General features: G+C 40.4%; 1 protein-coding gene across 3 annotated transcripts in view; it reads right to left on the reverse strand.

The window, feature by feature from the left end:
• ITGA6 (integrin subunit alpha 6) overlaps window positions 1–26194 on the reverse strand; it is an 80477-nt gene that overhangs the window by 15724 nt on the left and 38559 nt on the right. For 2 of the 3 annotated variants that reach the window (XM_060779116.2, XM_060779123.2), the window contains exons 3-19: window positions 25480–25559; window positions 23663–23918; window positions 20699–20830; window positions 17274–17487; window positions 15653–15846; window positions 15060–15151; window positions 11061–11188; window positions 9701–9796; window positions 7452–7513; window positions 5774–5931; window positions 4316–4474; window positions 2631–2746; window positions 2337–2526; window positions 2165–2248; window positions 395–474; window positions 196–273; window positions 7–109 (exon numbers count right to left, since the gene is read on the reverse strand). In XM_060779116.2, coding sequence (XP_060635099.2) covers window positions 7–109; window positions 196–273; window positions 395–474; window positions 2165–2248; window positions 2337–2526; window positions 2631–2746; window positions 4316–4474; window positions 5774–5931; window positions 7452–7513; window positions 9701–9796; window positions 11061–11188; window positions 15060–15151; window positions 15653–15846; window positions 17274–17487; window positions 20699–20830; window positions 23663–23918; window positions 25480–25559 — 2222 coding nt within the window. Of the gene's footprint in view, window positions 1–6; window positions 110–195; window positions 274–394; window positions 475–2164; window positions 2249–2336; window positions 2527–2630; window positions 2747–4315; window positions 4475–5773; window positions 5932–7451; window positions 7514–9700; window positions 9797–11060; window positions 11189–15059; window positions 15152–15652; window positions 15847–17273; window positions 17488–19101; window positions 19219–20698; window positions 20831–23662; window positions 23919–25479; window positions 25560–26194 lie in introns of all 3 variants that reach the window. The other variant, XM_060779133.2, reaches the window with a different exon arrangement.

Here is a 26194-nt window from a genome sequence, read left to right on the forward strand (position 1 = left end):
ACTTACTCTGAATTCATACTCAATTAAACTACCAATGTCATCTTCAGTTTTCATCGCACTTTCACCAATCACATTGCCTCCAAAATACACCTGGGAAGGCTTAGCAACTCTGTTGAACAAAGAAACATCATAGTTTAATGACCATAATAAAGGATGTCTCCAGCATTGATTTGTTATGCTAACTATGATGCTTACCCTGTGAGTGACAAAAGCAGTTCAATAACTACTTTAGCTCTCGCAGTAATTGTATCCAAATTAGTTTGATTGCTTGTTCTACAACAAAGGAAGGAAACACGGGCATTTTAAAAAACAAGTGTGTTCACAACCAAATTTCAAAGCATTTTCAAGTATTGAGGAAGCTGGTGCTTGCAAATGAAAAGAAGAAAAATCTTACGTGTCCAGTTTCAGATTAATGTCCAAATCCCTTGTATCGACATTAACTTTAGTTGTACTTAGTATCACATAAAATGTTACCTAAAACAAGAACAAATGAATAAATCCTTAAAATATATTTCAAAACATGAATTTAATATGACAAATGTGCAATAGGTGATACATTACAAGTAGATAGATATGCTTTAAATGTTAGCAGGCATTTCTTAAGGCTAAAAATCATGGTAGATGAGATAATGGTGACTCTTGCAGCAACTCATATTGGTGTTCTTTTCTCACTCATTTTTTGCATTCTTATATTCATATTAATACACAAGCAAACTTGAACTCAATTATTTCTAAATAGGTTATTTTATACTCTAGAGCATATATGGATTGATTTTATTGTGAGCGTTGTCATTTCAACCATATATAGAGATCAGTTTTCCATGAAATAGTTGTCTTGTTGCTTTCCTTCCCAGACTCTTAATTCAATTTGTCATTTTTGTCACATGTGCCATATACATTCAATCTTAACTAGGGAGACAACAGCAACCTTAAAATAATAAAACAATATTGATAACAGTACTGGTATTGATTGATTTCTTATTTATTTATTACATTTATATACCATTTTTCTCACCCCTGCAGGGACTCAAAGTGGTTCACATCAAATAAATGGCCAAGATTCAATGCCTCACATACAATAAAAACAGTATAGCACATCTAATACAATAGCATACAAGTATAAATTAAACCATTAAAAACTAGAAACCATCAATATAATCCTAAAACATTTTTAAACTGCACTGAACCTGCAGTTATCATCCATCTGCTACATTATTATTGTCTCTCACCGAATGCTTATTTGCATAACCAAATTTTTAGTTGCTTTCTAAAGATCAGGAGGGAGGGGGGTGATCTAATCTCACTGGGGAGAGAGTTTCACAGCCGAGGGGCCACCACCGAGATGGTCGTCTCTCGTCCTCACCAATCGCACCTGCAACGGTGGCGGGACGGAGAACAGGATTTCCCCAGCTGATCTTGATGCTCTAACTAGCTCATAAAGGGAGATGTGTTTGGATAGTTAAGCTGGACTGGAACCATTTAGGGATTTATAGGCTAAAGCCAGCACTTTGAATTGTGCTCTGTAGCAGACTGGCAGCAGTGGAGCTGACACAACAGGGGGGCTGTGTGCTCCTTGTGTGCCACTCTGGTGAGCAATCTGGCTGCCACCCGTTGAACCATGTGAAGCTTCCAAACATTCTTCAAAGGCAATTCCATGTAGAGAGTGTTACGGTAGTCTATTTGGGATGTAACAAGAGTGTGGACACCGTGGCCAAGTCTGACTTCCCAAGGTATAGGCACAACTGGCGCACAAGTTTTAATTTTAATTGTGCGAATGCTCCCCTGGCCACCCCGAAAACCTGAGGTTCCAGGCTCAGCTATGAATCCAGGATCACTCCCAAGTTGCAAACCTGTGTCTTCAGAGGGAGTGTGACCCCATCCAACACAGGCTGTAACCCTATACCATGCCTGGCCTTATGACTGACCAGGAATACCTCTGTCTTGTCTGGATGGTAGGATTACAGCAAAACTTCATTTTTTGGCAGCAAGTAATATTCACTCTTGTACTACTAAAAAATTAAGCTCATTAAGGGTATCAAAATGAAACAAGAATCAGATTTTAATTTAGGAGTGAAGGAAGTCTGTCTGACCTACTGGAAATCCAGAAAACATTATTTCCCATCCAAACATTCCTGCACAGGCTATGAAAGAAAATATTACTTACATTAGAATTTCTCTTGAAAGGATTTCCAAGTTCACACTCGACTTGAGAACCATTTGGATTAGCACCACAAATCAATTGTTTTTCCTATATTAAACAGGACAGGAATGTTAATTCAAAGGTAATCCAAGCAGCAATATCTTTGAATAGTCTCGTCACTTTCTGGAACACTTACTGGAAAGCCTTTGTGCTCCCTGAAAGCAGAGTATGTCAAACTATCTGGAAAGGTGGCAATGAATCTGGCTTCATGTGCATCTTCACCATCCTTCTGGGGATCTTTTGGATCAGACGGACTGTTTGTGACTGTGATTTCAAGGGCAATGTCCTTCTGGTCTTTGAGGACAAGCATTGGAACATTGTTTTCCCTGGAGAAATAGCATGAGTCACAATTTATGAATTTAAAAATGTAAATAAATGGGTCTCAAAGAATCAAAAGTCACTTTCATTATACACATGCTGTAAGACTTACATTGGGAAGTATGAAAATTTGTCTTCACTGCCTTCTTTAGTGCAAAATCTGTAATGAAGCTTTAGATTGCTGTTGCATATATGGTCTGATCCACAACCTTCTTTCAGGAACTGCACCTACAAAGGGTCCATGCCAAGCAGTTAAGATTTCAAATGGTGCATTTTATTTAAAACAGTGATTTAAATAAGCACACTGCAATGTAGCATTCAGCCCATCTCTGCAGCCACTTCCTACTAATGTTTCTGCATTCTTTCTCACAAACTGCTGCATTATTTGTATTTTGCCAGGGGAGACTTGTAGCTGCAGTTTTAGATCCTATCCCACATTATCCGAGTGATGTCAGGATCCTAGAGTCATACAGGCCACATGGATGAAATCTTTTTCAGTCAGACACTGCCTGTTATATCCTGCATGGCAGGGAGTTGGGCTAGATGACCCATGTGATCTCTTCCAACTCTTATTATTCTATGATATCAGCTGTTTAATATAGAATGACTTCAGTGCCCATACAGACAAATATCAGTTTCTCAGCACAGTTGTTAAATGTATAGCTGGCAAAGGTTTTTTAAAAAAACTACAGCACCTAGAATAGTGCTGCCAGCATGCCTGTAGCAATGTTCACTCCCTTGAAATTACATTTGAACCTTTACACAAAATGGATGAAAAAACCTTTTGAGAAGGTGATGTATTTTGTGCATGTTAAAATACAACAAATAATAATAATAATAATAATAGTAATAGGAACTTATGTCACAAGTATCACCTGCCAGTAGTAAAGAACTGGTAGGATCATAAACCTGCAAAAGTAGTGGAAAATGAACACGCAAAAATACTGTGGAACTTTTGAATCCAGACTGACAACATTTTGGAACACAATGCATCAGACCTCACAATTTTGAAAAAGAAAAAAGTTTGGATGGTTGATGTCATCATACCAGGTGACAGTTGAATTGACGAAAAACAACAGGAAAAACTCTGCCGTTATCAGGACCTCAAAATCAAACTTCAAAGGCTCTGCATAAACCAGTACAAGTGGTCCCAGTGATAATCGGCACACTGGGCACCGTGCCAAAAGATCTCAGCCAGCATTTGGAAACAATAAAGATTGACAAAATCACAATCTGTCAACTGCAAAAGGCCACCTTATTTGGATCTGCAAGCATCATTCAAAAATACATAACACAGTCCTAGATGCTTGGGAAGTGTTCGACTTGTGATTTTGTGACACAAAATTCAGCATATATATCTCATTTGCTGTGTCATACTGTGTTTTTGTGTCAGTATTAATAAATAATATTTTATTATTATTATTTAATTTTTTATACCCCACCACCATCTCCCCGAAGGGACTCAAGATAGCTTACTTGAGACCAAATGTCCATAAGACAATAAATAAACAATCTATCAAACAAAAACACAATTAAAATAAGAACATAATCAAATAGAACATTTCTCCGATTAAAAACATAGTTAAATAGACATAAAAATATAAACCATTAGCATTAAAACTCCATCCAATCAATACTCAAATCCACATCACTCTTTTCTGTCTCAGTATGAGTTCCAGCAGACAACAGAATGTTAACTATCCGCAGATAGAAGTAGAGCAAGTTGTTTAGGTAACAAGGTGCAGCACAAACTAATACAAAAACCCCTCTGGATTAAAAAGAAAAGAAAAAACGTACTTCTGATCTAATGGTACTTGGCTCATTAGAATTGAGAATTGGAACCAGTTCTGGCAGTGACCTTCCTTGTCTCCTCCTGGGCAGTGAGCTGGACTCAGAGCCATTAATTGTCACTCCAACGGTTACAGGAATCGGACGCAGCTTATCTTTGATCTTATCCTAAGTAATATGGAAGAGAAGGGTAAGTTAGAGCATGGAATTAGTTCCTACTTGGTTTGGTAACAAACCACCTTACTTCAAACTTGTGTGTCTCCAAATAAAGGCTGGGAATCAGAGAAATTTTGAGTTTGCAGAATGCTATTGTAAAACTGGATTGTAATGGCAAGGTCACAATGTGACAGCATGCCTATTTCCAACATCATTATGCTGAGGTGGACCAAGTATTTTGAATTAACAGAACTACATACACCACACTAGAGAGACAAATCAGCTCCACTGAAGGAAGGCACCCATTTGGACATCTTCATTCAAAACATGTGATCACATGTATGCATCTCAGAGAACTAAGGCCCAAGCCTTATATTACATTTATCAGAATCTAGCTTGCCAACCTCCTTGCACTTTCATGTGTATTGGGACTATGACACCTCTCCTTTTCCCTATCAGTGATACCAATCCTGAAAATTACAGTAGGGAGGAGAACATTTATATATATATTTACAGCATGTAGCCTGAGTCTTCACAAAGCCACTTGTGGATCTATAGGTTGACATATTTCTATTTATACTTATCACTTTCTTTCATCCTATTTACTTTACAGGGTTGCTATGAGGTTAAACTGGGGGACACTATAGCCATGTATCACATAGTGAGCTCAATGGAAAAAAGGCAGAATACAAATATTGGCTGGAATTCACTAGTGTACACATCTGTAACTGATTCACATTGTATTTATAATGGTGGCAATATTGGCATGATCATAAGAGTACTCTAACCCTGCTTTACTAGGAATCAGTCATTGCAAGCAACTGGAGTTTGTTCTCCTATCAATCAAGATGCAGTAGCCTGTTGTTTCTATCCCACTCACTAGTGACCACAACAGGGATCTTCCTTCTAATTGTGACACCGGAGATCACCAGGAGGAGGGAGATTGGAAACAGGAGTATGCTGCATCCAAATCAACAAGAATTAACCTCAGTTGCTTGGAGCAGCTACTGATTAGTAATGTAGGATTGGGGAGGTGATCAGGCAAGGAAACAGTACTTTGAAGGCAATATACATGCTTCTCTTGACCTTCAAAACACGTCTCAAGACTGGTCTCTTACTGGGCATTGCACTTAAGATCTGAATGCTGGACTTTTTGATCCTATAGTTCTTGCTACTACATCACATTGCCTTTTCACTGGTGTTCCCTGAGACACAGGTTGGGCATCCATAAACTAATCTCAAGTTACAAAAGACAAGCAAAGAAAAAACAGCACTGAAGTAAGATTATGTATCCCTTTCTGTTCATCATACCTGTAATACTAGTGTCGTAGTCACACATTCTTCCTTCTTCTGCCCTGCAAGTGTCACAGTTCCACTAAACCGATCAGATTGACGCCTGGAAAAATGCACTCTGGATGGCCAACCTAACTGCCTCCTCTCATTTTCCGCTTCAAATGCATAGTTCAGAACTGGGGGTGGGGTGAGGGATGGATTGAGAGGAGAAATCAAGCATATTAAGTTGTGTTTTAACCATACTACCCCTATTAGAAAGAGAAATAGAGACCTCGAACACCACATAATAATAATAATAATAATAATAATAATAATAATAATAATAATAATTTATTTTTAACCCACCCTATTTCCCCAAGGGTACTCGTGGTGTCTTCCAGTAGAAAACACAGTGCCAAACATTCCATGCCAAGAACCAAGAACAACATGTAACAAATCAAAAACAAACTCAATAAAAGTTAATATAACAACATAAATCAACAGAGCATACTACAACCCATACTTTTCAACATAGTAATTTCTTAAAAGCTCTTTAAAAGTTTGACTAAAATGATTATTAGAGCTAAGATGGTATAAGTTAATAGACCAAGGTAGGTATTCAACACTTTGGCAGGGGTTTTATATCAAAATGTAATCAGTCCTCCTCCTGTCCATAAGCTAAAGTGCATAGATGAGTTTTCAGAAGCTTTTTAAAGGAGAAAGGGGGGCATTTTTAGTTCTTTAGGGAGGGAATTCCAGAGGCAGGGAGCAATCATGGAGAAGGCCACTCTCTTGTTCCCACCAACCACGCTTCAGATGGGGGTGGGACCAAGAGCAGGGCCTCCTCCGCTGATCACTGTGCTCATGGTGGTCTGTATACAGAGATGCAGTTTTTCAAATAGTCAGGACCTGAACCATTTCCAACCATTCTACATCAAACTGTGGTAGATGTATTAGTACAGATCTGTTTAAGTATTTCTGAAAACAATATAATGATACAGATGCCTTACTTAAATCACTCATTTCCCTGTATCCACTTTGCCATGCACTCCTCTTAAAACATGCCACTTAAGCACAGAGCACACCGATCACCGGCCACAATGCAAGACACGGCACCCAACTGGCTTTTTAGGAATGTTGTAGGAACATTAGATATCATGTATTAAATGGGAGGTAGGTACCTTAAATTTTTTTGGAGGCTTTCCCCTTTCAAACCAAAGAAATAATTCAAACACATATATGAACTGTGATTTTGGCAACCCAAAAACTGAGAAATTGTATATAGCTACAACTGTGTGGGGGATAGAAACTATTTCCTTCAAACAGGTAATTGATTGAATATATAATGCTGATGAGAGTTAAGTCACCTCTCTGCTGGAAGATCTATACTGGTTCCTGTTAATTGTCTTTTCATTGCTCTTAAAAGTGTGTTGTGGGATATTCATTGGGATAAACAAACATGCCATGTGCTTTGCTTTAATCGGGCAACAAGTCCGTAAAAAGCACAAAAGCTGGGGAAAATGCCTTTAAATTAACTTCCCTTTGGAAAACCACAGTGTCACATGAATAGCCACTGTGAGCAATCATATGACATGCTGGATAGTCTCCACGTGATAGCTGAATGAACACATGAAAAAGTCAAATGAGAAAACAGACTTCCTGAAATCATCCACCCATAACGATTTAGCAACAGACAAGCATTATTACCATAACTTACCTATTTTGGGATTGAAGTCCTTGGGACTTGCTGTATATTCAAAACAGGCTTTCACGTTCATACTGTAAGAATTCAAGAATGCAGAAGTGGCTTTATAAAGGAAGCTCAGAAGAAAATATACTGTATTAAGAGTTGCTGGCAGTTCAAGATGAAGTGGAATATTGATGTTTTGGGGGGCGGGTAGCCAATCCACTTGGTGCTGTTAGAGTGCCTTCTAAGAATCTAAGGGCAAAGGATTTCCATGGGAACAGGACCAGCACTTTTTTCACCATCACCCCTAGCACAGCATGGACAGACTGGGTTTATCTGATTCATCAGCATTCGGGAAATTACCGTATAAACTCGAGTATAAGCCAAACTGAATATAAGCCGAGGCACCTAATTTTACCACAAAAAACTGAGAAACTGTATTGACTCAAGTATAAGCTGAGGGTGGGAAATGCAGCAGCTACTGGTAAATCTATATAAATAAAAATGTAATGTTCATTTGTGGGATCAACATAACTCAAAAACCACTGGACAAATTGCAACCAAATTTGGTTGCAAGACACCTACTAACCCAAGGAGTGACCATCACTAAAAAAATTGATTTTGTCATTTGGGAGTAGTAGTTGCTGGGATTTATCGCTCACCTAAAATCAAAGAAAATTCTGAACTTCACCAATGATGGAATTGAACCAAACATGGCATACAGGACTCCCATGACCAACAGAAAACACTAGAAGGGCTTGGTGGGCATTGACCTTGAGTTTGGGAGTTGTAATTCACCTACATCCAGAAAGCACTGTGGACTCAAAAAATGATGGACCTGGACCAAACTTGGCACAAATATTCCATATGCCCAAATATGAACACAGATGGAGTTTGGGGGAAATAGACCTTGAAATTTGGGAGTTGTAGTTACTGGAATTTATAATTCACCTACAATCAAAGAGCATTCTGAAGCCCACGAATTACAGAATTGGGGCAAGATTCCCACACAGAACCCCCATGACCAGTAGGTGGTCTGTGGTTTGCTCTTCTCCATACTCGCATGTCATGGATTCCACTTTGTGGCCCCATTTCTTAAGGTTGGCTCTGCATCTCGTGGTGCCAGAGTGCAGTCTGTTCAGCGCCTTCTAAAATTCCCATTTTTCTGTGTGCCCAGGAGAGAGTCTCTCATTTGGAATCAGTCATTGGTTGAGGTTCTGGGTTTGAGCCTGCCACTTTTGGACTCTCGCTTGCTGGGGTGTTCCAGCGAGTGTCTCTGTAGATCTTAGAAAACTATTTCTAGATTTAAGTCATTGACGTGCTGGCTGATACTCAAACAGGGGATGAGCTGGAGATGTCTCTGCCTTGTCTCTGTACATTTTAGAAAACTATTTCTTGATTTAAGTCATTGGCGTGCTGGCTGATACCCAAACAGGGGGTGGGCCGGAGATGTCACTGCCTTAGTCCTTTTGCTATTGGTTGCTACTCCCAGGCAGATGTCAGGTGGTGCAATACCGGCTAAACAGTGTAATTTCTCCAGTGGTGTAGGGCGCAGACACCCCGTGATAATGCGGCATGTCTCATTAAGAGCCACATCCACTGTTTTAGTGTGGTGAGATGTGTTCCACACTGGGCATGCATACTCAGCAGCAGAGTAGCATAGCGCAGGGTCAGTTGTCTTCACTATCTGGTTGTGATCCCCAGGTTGTGCCAGTCAGCTTTCGTATGATATTGTTTCTAGCACCCACTTTTTGCTTGATATTCAGGCAGTGCTTCTTGTAGGTCAGAGCACGGTCCAGAGTGACTCCCAGGTATTTGGGTGTGCTGCAATGCTCCAGTGGGATTCCTTCCCAGGTAATCCTCAGAGCTTGGGATGCTTGTCTGTTCTTAAGGTGAAAGGCACATGTCTGTGTTTTAGATGGATTAGCGATTAGCTGGTTTTCCCTATAATAGGCAGTAAGAGCACTTAGAGCTTCGGAGAGCTTCTGTTCAACCATCTCAAAGCTCCTTGCTTGAGCGGTAATGGCACGATCATCTGCATAGATGAAACTCTCTGTCCCTTCTGGCAGTGGCTGGTCATTTGGATCAAACCTTAGGAAAGTCAATTCTTTGGACTGCAATATCTAAAACCCCACAGCCAACACATCTACTGAGGGATCCTGGGAGTTGTAGTCCCAAAAAGTATCTTTTCTGGTGCAATGCTTTCTATAGTTATTCCTCTAAGAAGTACACAATAATTTGTTTAAACTAGAAACAAATTTGAAAAGTCAATTGCTTACCAAATCCCACTAGGTTCACGGCAGTTCTTTGTGTTCAGATCAATTCTGTCTGGAGATATCTCAATGGTTTTCTTAACATTTATTACAGGCCTCGATCTTTTTGAAGGGAAGGAAGAAGGCAAGAAAGAACCATTACATTTACAATACTACATAAAGGGGAAGTGTTTATGTTGGTATATAGTGAAAGAAGGGAGTCATAGTGACATAGTGGCTTGAGTACTGGACTATGCATCTGGAGAGTAGGGTTCAAATCCTCCCTCAGCCAAGGAAATTGGGTGACTGTTGGCAAGCCACACCATCTCCGCCTCAGAGGGAGGCGAAGGAAAATAAATTTTGCCAAGAAAACCCTATGGCATATTCACAGTAGGGGCCCCATATGTCAGCAACAACTAGAAGGCACAAAACAACAAATAGGTAAAGAAGCATTGCATTTTGCTCATGTTTTAGTTCAAAGCTTTTAACTGCACAAAGTCTTTTTGTAGAAGGCCAACTTTATCATCCCCCCCCCCTTTTTTTTTGTCTTCCAACTAGATGGAAGCTTTTTGCAGCATTGGTATTGGAAGAAAAGTTAAGGAGGGTCAGAGAAAGACTTTCAGAGTTGGGTTGCAACAGCAGGTCTGCAATAAACAACACAATAAAGATTGGCCCATGAATGAATAGGGTTCTATTCTAACTGATTTCACTGTATCAGCTACTCTGGCAAGTTGAAAAAACACAAATCTATACACTTCATCACAAAAATAGAAATCATTCTGGAGGAAAATGTGAATTTTGGGAGAATATTTCAAGTGTTTTCTAGAAAGATTCAAAATATGATTTATACAAAGCTTATCTGATCTGGTGGTTTCATTTTCACATGTGCATAACTTTAGTTTTGAATTGAAAGCTTTGCTGAAACCTGATGTAAAGGTAAAGGTTTCTCCTCGACATTAAGTCTAGTAGTGTCTGACCCTGGGGGCTGTTGCTCATCTCCATTTCTAGGCTGAAGAGCCAGCGTTGTCTGTAGACGCCTCCAAGGTCATGTGGCTGGCATGACTGCATGGAGCGTCATTACCTTCACACCGAATCGGTACCTATTGATCTACTCACATTTGCATGTTTTCGAACTGCTAGGTTGGCAGAACTGGAGCTAACAGTGGGAGCTTATCCGGCTCCCTGGATTCCAACTGCCAACCTTTTGGTCAGCAAGTTCAGAAGCTCAGTGCTTTAATCCACTGCGCCACTGAAGGCTCCTGATGAACCTAATCTTATTCTTTCTGCTACCCATGTTACTGTTAAAAAAGTAAAGCCCAGGAACACATCTTTGTTAACTAAGGTATACCTGTATATTCTTGTCATTTTAATTTCTAAGCCAACTAACCTATAGAGAGATACAAAATCTGAAAGAGATCCAACAGCAATGTCCGGATAGGAGTTTTTATCTAGATCCATATTTCCAGTGATAGAATAACCAAAGAATGCAATTTTGTTTGCTTCGCCATCAAGGATCTAAAAACCAAAAATAAAGAACATTAGGTTAGATAGCACATTTAGCAGTGTTAGTCATCAGCAGTTTAAAATGCAGAGAGTGATCAACAATAAGAGGGGAAAGGAGCAGAAAGGAAAAAGCAAAGCCATTACCAAAGAAAGCCACAGAGGAAATATGATAAAATAGACATCCTAGATCAGTGTTTCTCAACCTTCCTAATACTGCGACCCCTTAATACAGTTCCCCATGTTGTGGTGATTCCTAAACATTACATTATTTCCGTTGCTACTTCATAACTGTAATGTTGCTACTGTTAGGAGTCATAAAGTAAATATCTGATATGCAGGATGTATTGCCATTCACTGGACCAAATTTGGCACAAATACCCCATATGCCCAAATTTAAATACTGGCGGGGTTTTGGGGAATGGTTAATTGATTTTGTCATTTGGGAGTTGTAATTGCTGGGATTTATAGTTCACCTAAAATCAAAGAGCATTCTGAACTCCACCAACAATGGAATTGGGCCAAACTTCCCACACAGAACCTCCACAACAAATGGAAAATACTAGAGGGATTTTGGATGAATTGACAATGATTTAGGGGAGATGTAGTTCACCTACAACCGGAGAGCACCATGAACCCAAATGACTATGCCAAAGGGTGTTCTAAGGCCATCAAAATATGTTTTGGCAATCTCTCTGAAACCCCTTCACAACCTCCTCCCAAGGGGTCCTGACACTGTCCTAGATTAATAGGGTGTCTGACAATACCGAATCATAGTGTTAGGACCTGCTGGATCTCACTCACTCACTCACTCACTCACTCACTCAAGCAGTCTTCATGCAATGTGAATCAAGATGTATGTTCTTGTGACTGCTCCAGACAAATGGGGATACAACTATACACACATGGCTGCTTGGGACAGAAGCATGGTTATTTGATGTAAATCCCCTTCAACCTCATGTATTCACAGACCTCACAACCTTTGAGGATGCCTGCCATAGATGTGGATGAAAAGTCAGGAGAGAATGCTTCTGGAAAATGGACAGACAGCCCGGAAAACTCACAGTAACCCAGTGATTCCGGACATGAAAACCTCCGACAACACAGTCTGCATGTATCTTTTGTTTTGTTTTTTGTTCTGCCTCATTTCCCACCAGTTATAACTTATTATTTGATCTTAGCTGGCTTGTACCGCAGCTTGTAGTCCCTTGATCAGTCCTAACACATAGGTTCCCAGGTTTATATAGGAAAACTACTCATGCTTCTCTGAGTGATGTCTGAGATTATTATATGCTCCTGGTACATTTATTGATTTACTGAGTTAAGACTTTATAAATGAATGTTCAGAACAGTTAGTCAATTTTTCCCCAGATTTCTTTTCCGTATAACACTCATAAATGAAAAGGGAAGAATCAATAGTATTTAGGAAGGAACAAAAATGGGAGTATCATATCTGCATTGATTAGAGGTCATGCTTCATGCTCATAACAAAGTAATACAGTGCTATGATTCCAAAGGGAAGGGAAGAATATGAATCTTTAGTGAAAAAATTATGAAAGAAATAAAAACATTGGGGTTGACTCTTGATAAAAAGTACACACGCAAAGACATGCATGATCTGCTTCTCTTCTACTGAAATCAATAGGATTGTTTCAGGAGCCTAAATGTGATGAATAGCTCACAGAAACACAGGACTAACATTTCCTGTATTCACTGAAACTACTGCTTACTATTGAACACAATGTGTCTTCTTCCAGCCTGGCCAACCTGATAGTCTAGAAATAGGCTGCACTGCAACTCTCCCCATTAATTCAGCAAATGCTGGAGAGAGAGAAAGACAAATAGCCAAATTTCCCAATGCTTCTGTTAACCACCCCTCTCCTTGTGCCAAGACTTTCAATGTATGTAGTGTGAACCAAGGTGTATGTTCCTGTTACTGCTCCAGACAAATGGAGATACAACTATACCTACATGGCTGCTTGGGGCAGAAGCATGGTTTTTTGACGTAAACCCCCTTCAACCTCATCTGTTCACTGAATATGTGAGTGAGACATAGTCATCTAAACAGGACCAAAACAAAGATGGGGAATGTGTGGTCCTCTATATGTTGATGAACTACAACAGCCATCCTCTCCCACTACTAGGGCTATGCAGTAAAACAACATGCAGGGGAAGACACAAGCACACATTAGTTGTGGCTAGTTATAGGACAAAAGGGTGAAAAGATGCTGACAAGACCTACGGGAAATAAGAATGCAGGGATGGAAGCCTGTCTCACAGAAAACACTAGATTAGGAGCTCCTTCACACAACGAAATTATAGTACCCTGATTCCACTTTTGCCACCTTAGCTGCTTTGATACCATGGACTTATTTAAAAAATGTTTTATACAGTAAATAATTGGGGTTTGTCAGTTCAAACATTCCCTGCTTAGTCAACAGGTTAAGAATTAGTCATCTCAAGTCCCTTGGGGAGATGGGGTAGGGTACACATAAAGATGATAATGGTGGTGGCATTGTCAAAAATCAAAGAGAGTTGGGAACTCAAATCTAGTGTTGTTTTTAGCTTGCAAATGCAAGACTGAACACTAGATGGCAATAAGTCAACTGAAGCCCCTTCTACACTGCCATATACTCCAGTTTCGGAATAAAGATTATCTGCTTTGAACTGGATTATATGATAGTATAGACCCAGCCTGAGAGAGAGAAAAGTGTGCTGACTAAAGAGAGAGAGCAAGGGAACCAACATACATAGTAGACTGAGTGGGAGAGGGAAGCAGAATGTGATCAAAAGAGCAGACTACGCTTTGAAAGTATGGTGCTGTTGAAACAGCAGAAGTTGAAAAACAATGAGTCAAAAAGTAGGGGACATCTCTGTGGTGTAGTAGGTAACTCATGCATCATGTAATGAGAAGAGTGATGAGTGAATGGAATATTGTAAATGAGTGGTGATAGTTGGATTGAAGGGAGTCAAATGGGATTGGGGGTTGACAACTGGTCTGACATCTGAGAATGTGAAAGACTGGCATAGTGGGGAGGAAAAAAGTGGGGATTAGGATTAAGCCATTCACATTTAGGGACTAAGGTGTGTGTCCAAGTTAGCCATTTTTGTAGAGAAGAGTTTGAGTGAAAGGTTTGTTTGTGTTTTCTTATGTTCAACTTCTTTCAATAAAGAGTATTCACACACACACATTTGGCCTGGATTCAGGAGAGAGCTTGTGTCTACTGGGGACAGAGGGTGCATAATGTTCTGCACAGGAAACTTGAGGACAGCTAGTTGATCCCACAATGGTGGCCACGGCAGGAGGACCATACATTCGGTGATAGAGGTGGAAATAAGGGAAAGTCATCAATCTTGGCAGTAACAGTGGGATTGTGGACATATTCACACATAACGGCAATTGAGATTTAGGCAGAACCTAACATCTGGTAGAGAAAATGGTGGAATAAGGGGCAATACCCCCAAATTGGCATCGTGTGGTATTCTGGAATTTATAGTTTGGTGAGGCACCAAAAGAGCTCCCTGGCTAAACCATCTAAATGGTCTTCCCTAAATGACAAACACATAGGATGGAACTAGTGCTATTAAATAGTGAAACAGAGTGTTGTAATTCTACAGTGTGAAAAAACTCCAAGACTGTGATTCTTCAGGTGTGATTAAACCAGTCAGCACCATCTGTTGTCAGAAATGATGTGTGTTAGAGGAGCAGATATTTTCAATTAGCTCATTCATGTACAGAATGTAATACCAGCTGGAATCTCAAAAAACCAAATGAAGGACAGATGCTGGTGGCTGAGAAAAATGAGCAGGCTGCTGTTTAAGAGGAACTGAATATACAAGGAGGACTTTCATTCAACTAGAGATAGTAGATATTACAAGTTGGTACCTGTGCTGGTTTTGTATTTATTCCATTCCTGGAGCCATGAAATATATACACCTTGCCAAAATCACCATCATATGGAGCACCCACAGCAATATCTGTTATTTTTTCCAAAGAAAAGAATAAAAATGTTCAAGGTGAGGGAGACATAGTTTTAAAAGGGGATCTTATCATTCTAAAACCACAACTAATAACTCCAACAAAACATGGAATTAAGTACATACAAACATAAGCTGAGAGGGAAACAACTATGTTAAAGGCCAATCTAAAACCACAATCATCATATGCCCACAACACAACATTTCACAAAAGCAGTGTTCACCAGGCATACATTGTGTAAGACATATTTGAGTTTCAAAAGATCTGGAAACTAGAAGCATCATATGGGACGATGATGATTTTAACTGTCTGCAAATGCAGAGTGCAAATATAGTAAGAAATACAATGACTACACAAAAAAGAGTATTGTTGGATTCAAGGACACTAACTCATAGAGAAACTCAACTATTGGAAATGTGGAGAAATCCTCACTCATTCATCAAATCCATCTTTTAGTCCTCTTGACTGACCATGTTGTAGCAAATGCCATTCTTCCTTACCTGGAAAGCCATCTTGGTTAACATCACCAATATTTTCAACCGCAATCCCAAACATGGAGTTTGCAGATCCGTTGAGGCGAACTGGCTTTATTCCTTCCCACTTTCCTCGTTGATTAATGTAAACATAGACGGCGCCACCAATTTCACCATCTCTGTCAAAATATTGTGGGGCTCCAACAACAATATCTTGCCAACTGAGAAAAAAACAAACAAAAGAAACAGCAATGTAAACTAAACAATGTTTTGAAGGCAATAGTGTGAAGCAAGTGGGAAAACTGTTCTAATGTGTTCAGTGATTAAAAAACACAGCTTATTGCAATGTTTTCCATGTCATTTTAGGCCCAAGAAAGGCCTTTTTAAACTATGGGACATAAAGTGGGCTATTTCTGTTCACTTTATTGTTTTAAAAGCCTTTTCCTGGGCATGAAATATCCCAGAGGGGAGCAAAAAAGTTGCAGAAATGATACCCATACCATGCCATTTTAAAACATTTTAAACAACCACAAAGACCATCCTAGAGATGGTCTTTACAGTTTCCTGCTCTATGGCAAAATTTCCTTACTTAGCCATTTCAATTGGACATACAGGGAATTTGAAATACTCAATGACCTTTTAGTTAAATATGAAGGCAACTGGCAAGGTTTTTTTTTTAACATAAAGCTATGTAACATGATGTCTGTTCCTGGGTTATAAATGTCATTTGCTATTTGGTTCTATCATAAAAACATGGAAAAAGTTTATTAAACTGCAAAAATTGTTGGTCTAGTTTTTCAATGAATATCTCACCGAGTCTCAACCAATTCAACATAGTTTGTAGCAGCCACAAAAATGAAGGTTTTGGGGTATATTTATTTATTTATTTACAGTATTTTTACCCTGCACTTCTATCCCTGAAGGGGACTCAAAGAAGCTTACAGAACACACATACAGCAAACATTCAATTCCGATTATACAAGACAGACAACACAAACTGAGGTAAAGGCAGTTTTTCCCATCTTATTTCCAACATCTTGGGAGGCTATGCTCGACTTTGGGCATGGGTGGGGGGAAGGGGTGCTGTAGCTCCATCTTCTATGCCGAAGAGCTTTCCACCGATCGATGTCTTTTTAAGGGCATCTTTTATTACATCCCCGCTAAAAGCGGTACCTATTTTATGTACTTGCATTTCTGCTTTCGACCTGCTAAGTTGACAGCTGAGCTGGGGCTAACGATGGGTGCTCACCTTGCCTGGGCTCAAACTGCTGACTCAGCAAGATTTTTCTGCAGCACAGCAGTTTAGCCTGCTGTGCCAAGCCTGGCCCCAGTGGGATGTGCTTATAACATTCTAAAAAACCAATTAGTAAGTACATAATTAAGCAGCAATAACACTTTCATATCAGTAACAGAAAAAAAAATCAGATTTTGTTGCATGGTGTAATTGTATTGTGGCTTATTTTGCTGTTTCTTGGGACACAGAATTAATGAGAAACAGCTTAACTTCTCACGCTTTCTAGAAGAGATCCTGTACAAGGAGACAAGTGGGAAACAAACTAGAATAAATAAATAAATAAGGGAGGGGGGGGGGCTACCCTGCATCCCATAGAGCAGAATAGGAAAAGGAGTAGAGTAGAAGAAAGTTTACCCATCACTGTTGAGGTCCACAACGGCCACGTCATAGCCAAAGGAAGAAGCCAGCCCCTCACCCTCCAGCACATGCACAAGGGACAGCGCCCTCTGCAGATCACTGTCTTTTTTCAAGAGAACAACGGCCCCACTATGGTTTGCTCTGGGGGCTCCCGAAACAAATGTGAGATTTTCCTGAGAAACGATACCTTTTCCAGAATCCAGAGAAAAACCTGCAACACAAAAGAACAATTGAGGGTTTTACTGTTGAAAGCGGTAAGAGTAGCAAATACAACATTAGTGGAGTGAGGCATGCCTCACTCATTGCTCCTCCATTCAGATGGGAGAGAGCATGATGTACAGGGGAACCCCAAATGTAATGTCCCATAACCCCATTAGTCTACAGCAGTGGTTCTCAACCTGTGGGTCCCCAGGTGTTTTGGCCGACAACTCCCAGAAATCCCAGCCAATTTACCAGCTGTTAGGATTTCTGGGAGTTGAAGGTCAAAACATCTGGGGACCCACTGGTTGAGAACCACTGTTCTATAGGAAGGGCACACACACATCACTGGTGGGAAGGAAGGGGGGGCAGAATATTGGCATCTCTCTGTGGGTTGGTTTGAGTTGGAAGCATGTCTCTGCTCCTTGTCCCTTCTTCTTCCCACTAGCTTTAAAGCATCCATAACAGTGACTATGTTAAAGTGGTGGTTGAAAGTAGTGTCGATCTACGCATATACTTTAAACCAAATAATTTATGTAATGTTACATAGTAGGCACACTTTAAGTGAAAACCTGTCTCTGCAAATTGTCAGTGGACAGATCCAGAGCTTTATTAAGATCTTTCCAATACAGTACTATTGTTCTTTCTCCCTCTCCGTGTTCTCTCTCTCTTTCTGGAGAATCTTAAAAGAGAAAGAGAAAATGTGTGAGATGGTGATGTTCAAGAGAAACACAAATGTGTTGGGATAATGGTGTCTTTTTCCTCCCACACCCACACAAACCTGTACATCTACTTCCAATTTTACAGCAGCACAGACCATTTTGGAAACAGTAGGGAGGGTAGGAGGAAACGACAAAGACACCACAGGCCCCAGTTTCTCCAGCTTTGGAATACATACATTTGGTCCACTTTAGGTATGGTGATGTCCAAAATTCGGACTACTTCAAAAAGCTGTGATTAGCACCACTTTAACATAGCATCCCTATGTTACATGAATGTAAACACTTGAAAAATGAGTCATGCTCTTCAGATTCCATAAAAATGGCATGCGTTGCTAAGCATGCCAAGTGACCTTTTGTTATTCTTGGGGAACAATCCCATCCTCTGCATTGACTTTTATGGGATTTGGATGGGGATAACACACAATGAGCTGAAACTTAAGAAAATAAGCAGTGGCAAAATCATCAGCACAACTCTGAAAAGTGCCTGTAAAAGCACTTCTATTTGTAAAAGCATATAAGCATCTACCATGTCCGCTACAAAACAAAAAGAAAAACCTTTAACCAATTATCTAGGCAGACCTACACATTATGCACATGGGGTTGTATGTGATCACTGAATTGTCATATTGTCATGTTGAGGGATAGAATGTGGCAAATAACCAGTGATTCATTTGACCTTGCCAACCCAAAGTGCCACAAGCCCCAACTAGCCAAGTGAGCAACTGAAAAGCCCAATTTGCACTGCTTCTTCACCAGGAGCCAGAAGCTTCCCTAGAGTTTCTCATCAAATCTGAAATTCTTCCATAACATGCATGACTTTAGTAATGGAAATCATATGATGATGTCAGCAAGTCTGGAATGCCATGGAGAAAATGACAGGGACCATCACTTAAGAGGTCACAAACCTAGGTAGCTATTCGTCATCACATCAGTGGGCTTGTCTATTTTGATGTTGGGAGGCAGAGTTTTGTACACAAACTGATCGGGGTTAGCATAAGAGATACTTGTCATAAAAAGAAGACCTGTAAATGTGAGCACAGAAAGAAGATGCAGAAAAGAAAGGAGGACAGGTTAAGCAGAGAGCATAACAACACAGTGCTTCACGGGCAACCTGAGGAGCAGCAGATGTACTTTAATATAGGCCAAGCGATAGCAGAACAGTGAAAAGCCTCCAGAGAAAAGGTGCAGAAATGTGAATAAAGAAGATTCAAAATTAAACTTTATTATTAGCAAATATTGCAAAGTGGTATTGTCTTTATTTTAATCTTGTCTTCAGAAGACTGGAAACTCTTTTCTGATGCTTTCTCTTCAGCTTTTAGAGCCCAGACCCACATGGAAAAGATAACATCAAAATAGGAACATTCTAGGCACTAGACTCTTGATTCCCATCACTCTTCATCTCTGTCTATGGCAGATAGGGATGATGGGTCCATTGATATTTGAAAGACCGCACATTTTCTAGGATTGCCACGGAGCCCACATCCTTTATGTCAATGCAAACCCGTCAGCTAATGCTTGTTGCCAAACAAGAGCAAAGACAGTGAGGCTGAAAGGACAATGTTAACCTGTTGTCATTTAATACCCAGAACATTTACAGATGTTCACATCAGGTAGGGGGACATATGACACTAAGCATATGAACATCTCTATAGTGCAGAAGGGTGGTGGAGTGATGGAAATGGCCCCAGTTTCCACACTAAATTGGAATAAGTCACTCCCAGAATTTAGAAATCTTCATTCGCACAGCCAAAGCTTTCCCTTTTCTCCCTGGATCAGTCTTTAACAGCGAAGGACTGTCCTGAGCCAAGCATTCTGCATGCTGCCTCAAGCCAAGGCTGCCTTATTAGTCCTGTCACTCTGACAATTGCTCCTTCAAGATTCCTTTAATGATATAGATCCCAAAGATGAATGATGTTGTTTGCTTTACTGTTTGCATCAAGACCCGGCTATTTCACTGCAAGTGCTACACAGATTTATCATTTGTGTCAATCCATACTTTAAAAAGCAAACATCTAAAAGCAAGCCAGCCATTTCCATGCGACACACGCATCTTTCAAGAGCACACCTTAAAGCACCTCAAGAAAGCTCCAGAGCTGGTTCACAATTCCAGAATGCTATTTGGATGCTGTCACTGCAAATTTGCCATTCCCAACCATAATGGCATAGGCTTGCCAGCACAACGTGCTTGAGGCCATTGATGCTGACCTACCAATCCTCATGCAGTACTTACGATGTGTGAGGGGTTACAGTAATCATGGCATAAGAACCTGTAAGTCCTTGTCGTTGCTCGTAAAAGACTCATTATATTAGCAGCTCTGAGGTGTACCTCAGCCGGAGTACCATCCGACATATCCAAAACAGCTGTAAAAAAACGTAGGTGGAGGAAGCAAGTGGCAAACTCTTGGCTTAAAATGCAATGAGTCCATAACTGAATTATTCTTATGCTAGAGCTCCATGTTTGGGTAGTGATTTTCTGGAGATCTCTGAAGAGCTTAATCCTACCTAAGTAACTGTTAGCTGGCACAGGAACTAGGCTCTCATCTCGCCGGCTCTCATCACCAACTTCATAAGGCCCATCATCAAAGATACCAAAATCATAATATGTCTGATTCCTTTGCTCTGCACGAACCACTCCTGGAAGAATGACATGACAAAGCAAAAAACAAAAAGTGGGATGAATGGCAAAGGGAGGGGAAAACTTAAAACAAAACAGTGAGTTATGCAAAAGAAAAAGCAACCACAATGGCATAATTTTGAGGGGAAAGGAAGGAGGAACCATAATGCAATACTGCTTGTAATAAGCTCAGTTCTAGGCCTGGTTTGAAACTTCATGATACAACAAAAGATGATACCAAAGAAGGTTCTTAAAGATATTATCTAGGTCAGTGGTTCTCAACCTGGGGTCCCCAGACGTTTTTGGCCTTCAACTCCCAGAAATCCTAACAGCTGGTAAACTGGCTGGGATTTCTGGGAGTTGTAGGGCAGGATGAAAAATAAGGACTTTCGAAACACCTTGTGAGACCATAATCTGCACTGAACCCAGACTGTGTACTTGAGTCATCAGAGAAATGAAAGGAAGGCATAGATTTTAAAATCTATTTGTTTTTCCATGTGTTGCAGCAGATCCTTTATTAGGCACAGTAACAACCTAACAGTCCTGCAGGTCTTCCTTTAAGTTCCTGTAGAGATCAAATTTCCTATAATGCGCTCCTTCCTCCAAAGGGTCCCAGTTCACCATGTAAGAGTCCATAATGGTTTGGTCAAGTAGGGCAACAGGGTCCTCCTTTCCTCTCTTGTGCCCTAGCCAGTCTTTTCCTTTTTCCAGGCACTTCTATCCCATCCTCACATGCAAGCACAAAATAGTCAAGGATGTCCATCTCTACTGTATGCCAGTGGATTCTAGGCATTAGGTTTTTAAAATTAGCTTTCAGTTGCATTTTGAAGAGATTATAGTTTATTATAATTATTATAGTTTATAGCCCCCAGTGGCACAGTGTGTTAAACCACTGAGTTGCTGTACTTGCTGATCAAAAGGTCACAGGTTTGAATCCAGGGAGCGGATGAGCTCCCGTTGTTAGTCCCAGCTTTAGCCAACCTAGCAGTTCGAAAACATGCAAATGGGAGTATATCAATAGGTACCACTCTAGTGGGAAGGTAACGGCGCTCAATGCAGTCATGCTGGCCACATGATCTTGGAGGTGTCTATGGGCAACGCCGGCTCTTTTGGCTTAGAAATGGAGATAAGCACCAACCCCCCGAGTCAGACACAGCTGGACTTAATGTCAGGGAAAAACCTTTACCTATAGTTTATTGCCGCCAATAATAATTAATGGCAACTATACTGAAAATATCATAGTTTGTGATCTGAATATTTAAAGATGCCAGGGACTGAAGCTACCTCCTGCATAAAAACCTAAGTGCTTCACTACAGAACTATCACTCTCCTCTGAGGTTTCAGTGAAATGATAATGGACTCCCATGAATGGGGTTACTATGCAACTAAAATATCGGCTTGGCAGACGACAAAGGAATGTCTTTACCATTGAAGCCCATGATGTTTGACTAGTCTGTTCCTAAACAAGACTTTATGGTAGCCCTCTTATGGTTGTGAGAGAGTTAGAAGAATACTGATCAGTCATGTAATGTATGGCAAAGAAAAGGTCAAGTTCCTGGAGCTGTCCAGACAAGAGATTATGTGCTGAATAACAGAGAGCTGAGTGTATTTTCAATCATTGTCTGTGCACTTTGGAATTTGGTGCAGAATGTGTCTTTCTATGAACCCCAGGTTTTAATTTCAGAGAAGGTTACAATTCTCAAGATTTTAGAGGACAAGAGAAAAAACCCACCCACAAAACACTGTTCCTGCAATTCTGCTTGAGTAAGTCTTTCTGAAAAACTGGCTTCATAGTAAGGCCTAAGATAAACACAACACTAAATATTCTCCATAAGGAAATGAATCAGGGGAAGAAATTCCATGGCTGTTGGAATAAAGCAGTGTGGCAAGAAAAACCAAAAGCATCATTCAACAAGATATTGAATATCTTTTGTGCATACACAAGGTACAGAGAAATCCAGAGACTCTTTACATAAACTTGCCATGCCCACCAAATTAATCAGGGTGCATCTACAGTGTAAAATGAATGCACTTTGTTACTACTTCAACAGCCCTGGCGTGATGCTACAGAATTCTGGGAGTTGTAGTTCGGTAAGGCTTCAGCACTCTATGGCAGAAAAAGTGAAAGACGTAAAACTACAACTCCCAGGAGTCAATAGCGTTGAGCCAGGGCCATTAAGGCAGTAAATGTACCTGTAGTCCTGAGACAACAATGCATATTTCCTTGGCTACAAAAACTATCACCCAAGGGGTGGCCATGTTCTAGAAGCATTCTTTCCTGACATTCACCTGCATCTGTGGCAAGCAGCCTCGGAGATTCTGAGGGTGCCTTCCACAGATGCAGGCAAAACGTCAGGAGAGAATGCTTCTAGAACATGGCCATACAGACCAAAAAAACCTACAACAACCCAGGGATTCCGCCCATGAAAGCCTTTGACAATCACCCACGAGTTCATTTGTTTGTAGTATTTGCATATTGAAACAGTTCATATCACTATTTGGAAGTTCAACCCATCCTGAGTGATAAAAACTATTGGGATGGACTGGCCAGGTGAGTCCAGGGGTGGTGAATGCCTTGTTGTGTCAAAAGCAAGGTTGTTTGCCAGCCTAGAAGAGGACCTCCCTGGACCCAGGTATATGAGAACGACTACCAGGTTGCAAATATCCACTTTACAAGCCAAGGTGCTTGTGTGTATGGTATCTGGCCAACTCCAGGCCTACTTGTAGAAAACAAATCACCTGGGCCAATGTCAGTCTAGCATTTTTGGGAACTGTTAAGATTACTTTATAGGCAACAAGAATACTGCCTCTACCACACAGACAGCAGGAAAGCTAAAAATGAGAAACCTTACCTTTCCAATTATAGGTACCCGGTGCCCCAAATACAACATAATGGTAATCTCTGGTAAAAGTGGCAGCAACACCTTGCTGGCATGAACCAAATTTTTCATGTCCTCTCAAGCGGCCATCACAAAAACTCCACTCCCCGCCATCCATATCATCGCTGATAGTGAGGTCTTGACTCAACACGTAGCACTTGCCAATTATATCTCGTGTCTCCTGGACAGTGTTTACGTACTGTCTTTTCTCATAGCGATGCGCACAGGTCTGGAAGATGTCAAGAAACCAGAGATAAGCATACATGTTGCAGAGCGTGGGAAAAGGAGCCATGCCAGCTTTGAACTATACAGAAAGAGCCCTGTAACCACAGAACCCAAATCTACTGCTTCACTTATTCACACCCAAGGGGAAAGGGCCTCTCTAGGAATTTGCAAGGTCCTCTATGCAATTTATTGTTATGCTTACCACAGATATTACCATAGACCAGAGCTCCTTAAACTTTTCCACTTGGGATCCCTTTTGGCCCAGGAATTTTTTATGTGAGCCTGAGTATATGGTATATAAAATAGGTATAAAAATCAAACATTTACTGATAACAAATCAGTATTTCCAAGGCCTGCAAAACAGGCTGATTGTCCTTTTCATGAAATACAGCTGAAGCATCTTCTGCAGAATCCACTGCAAAAAATGCACAACAGATTTGTGTAAATGACTAAAACAGCCACTAAGTGATATTTGGAAAACGTTTACTGTTGCCAAATTTTTCAAGACCCAAATACGGAACTAAGGGGACTCCATTTGGAGTTGAGACCCACAGTGCCATAGTCCTGGAGGACCCAGCTAATTTGTAGAAACAAATATCTATAGGAATATCCAAGTTATCCAATGCAACCTTTTGGTGTTTTAGGAGTAGAAGTCAGTTAATTTAATGGTGTTTGGCTGCATCCACTGTTTTACATCCCTCATTGAGATACAGGTCATAATGTATTGCTTTATGTTTTGCACTATATCAAGCAAAACATATTCATGATGGGCCCAGAATACTCCATGACAAATGCAGCAGGTCTTACTTGCATTGGGGGGGGGGGGGGGAGGACAATACTGCAAGGTGTATTATAGTTGTTTTTTTTGTTGGTTAAATCCTCCTCCCCTACCTCCAAAGTGGCTTAAAATGGTTTGTGAAATAATGCAATACAAACAAAAAATCAGCAATAATATGGTATTTAGAAAAAAATCAAATATCAACAAACTGATAGCAAACATGGAGGTAGTAAAGCAAAAATCGCAATAGTTAGAATGATTTCAAAAGAGTTACTATGAGAAATCAGGTCTTAAAGCAGACATGTGCACATTTCAGCCCTTCAGATGTTTGGGGCTTGAACTCCCAGAACTTCCAGTCAGTTTACCAGATGTTAATATTGTGGGAGTTGAAGTACAAAACACACGGAGGGCCCAAGTATCAAGTGTTCAACTTTTATACTGTTCATCAACAGAGGCTTCAAGAAAAAAGTTAGGGGGATTATCAGGCAATGCAACCCAGTGGTATATTTATGCTGGGTCCTACTGCTTTCACCAAAATTGACCTCTGTAGCCCCCTCCTTCATGCACCCCAAAAACATTCTCCAGGGCACCGGGTATGCTCAAGAGCAGATATTTGGCTCTAGAAAGGGGGATATATTGGGGTGAGGAATGTCCGGGTGGTACTGAATACGGAATTGCACCATTAGACACAGAAGTAAACCATAGCATCTTGCTCAACATTAGACCATATGAAATCTAACAAGACAATACATCTAACAAGATATTTACCGTCTGGTGCAAAACTTACCACTATTTTTCCCCCAGGCCCCTGACTTCGGACAGTTACACCCATCCACTGGTCTTCCTTGCTTTCTTTGCTCAGATCAGCTGCCAAAAAATAAAAGTAAACATAAAAATCACAGAGTAGATTGGTAGAGTCTGTCTTTCAAAGTTTTGTTTTCTAGACCAAACCTACAGTTTCTCACAACATAGTTATTTCGATGGAAAATCCACTGAACAAAGCCATGTCATACCTGAAACTATCTTTAGATGGCACTATTTGCCTACACATGGGACAAAGCCTAAACTCTTCCCAGTGTCAGTATCAATTGTTATATTCAGTATAAGTGGGACCTGGGACAAAGGGTTACATTGTCAGAGTGCTCCCTTTCCAGATTCCAGCCACACCATCCTTCCCCAAAACGATAGCCTGCAGTTTTCCATACCTAACAATATACCAAAGCAGTTTGGTATAAATACATCTTCAGTATTTATTAACCGCCCTGAGTCCCTCTGAGGAGGTGAGATAGGAGGGGATATAAATGCCCACAAATAAATAAATAAATAAATAATCAGGATATTGTAGGAGGAGTGTATAAGGTTATTTTGTACGTCTGTCATCTATAACATTCCCTCTCAACCTGCAGGTGCCTTTTGCATGTTGGCGATGCCCTTCTGACATATACATAATTAATACAACCACATGATAATTCCCTATAAGCCATTCCTCATGGGTTGTATCC

This window comes from Anolis sagrei, chromosome 1 (assembly GCF_037176765.1).
Source record: "Anolis sagrei isolate rAnoSag1 chromosome 1, rAnoSag1.mat, whole genome shotgun sequence".
In the NCBI taxonomy this organism is placed as follows: domain Eukaryota; kingdom Metazoa; phylum Chordata; class Lepidosauria; order Squamata; family Dactyloidae; genus Anolis; species Anolis sagrei.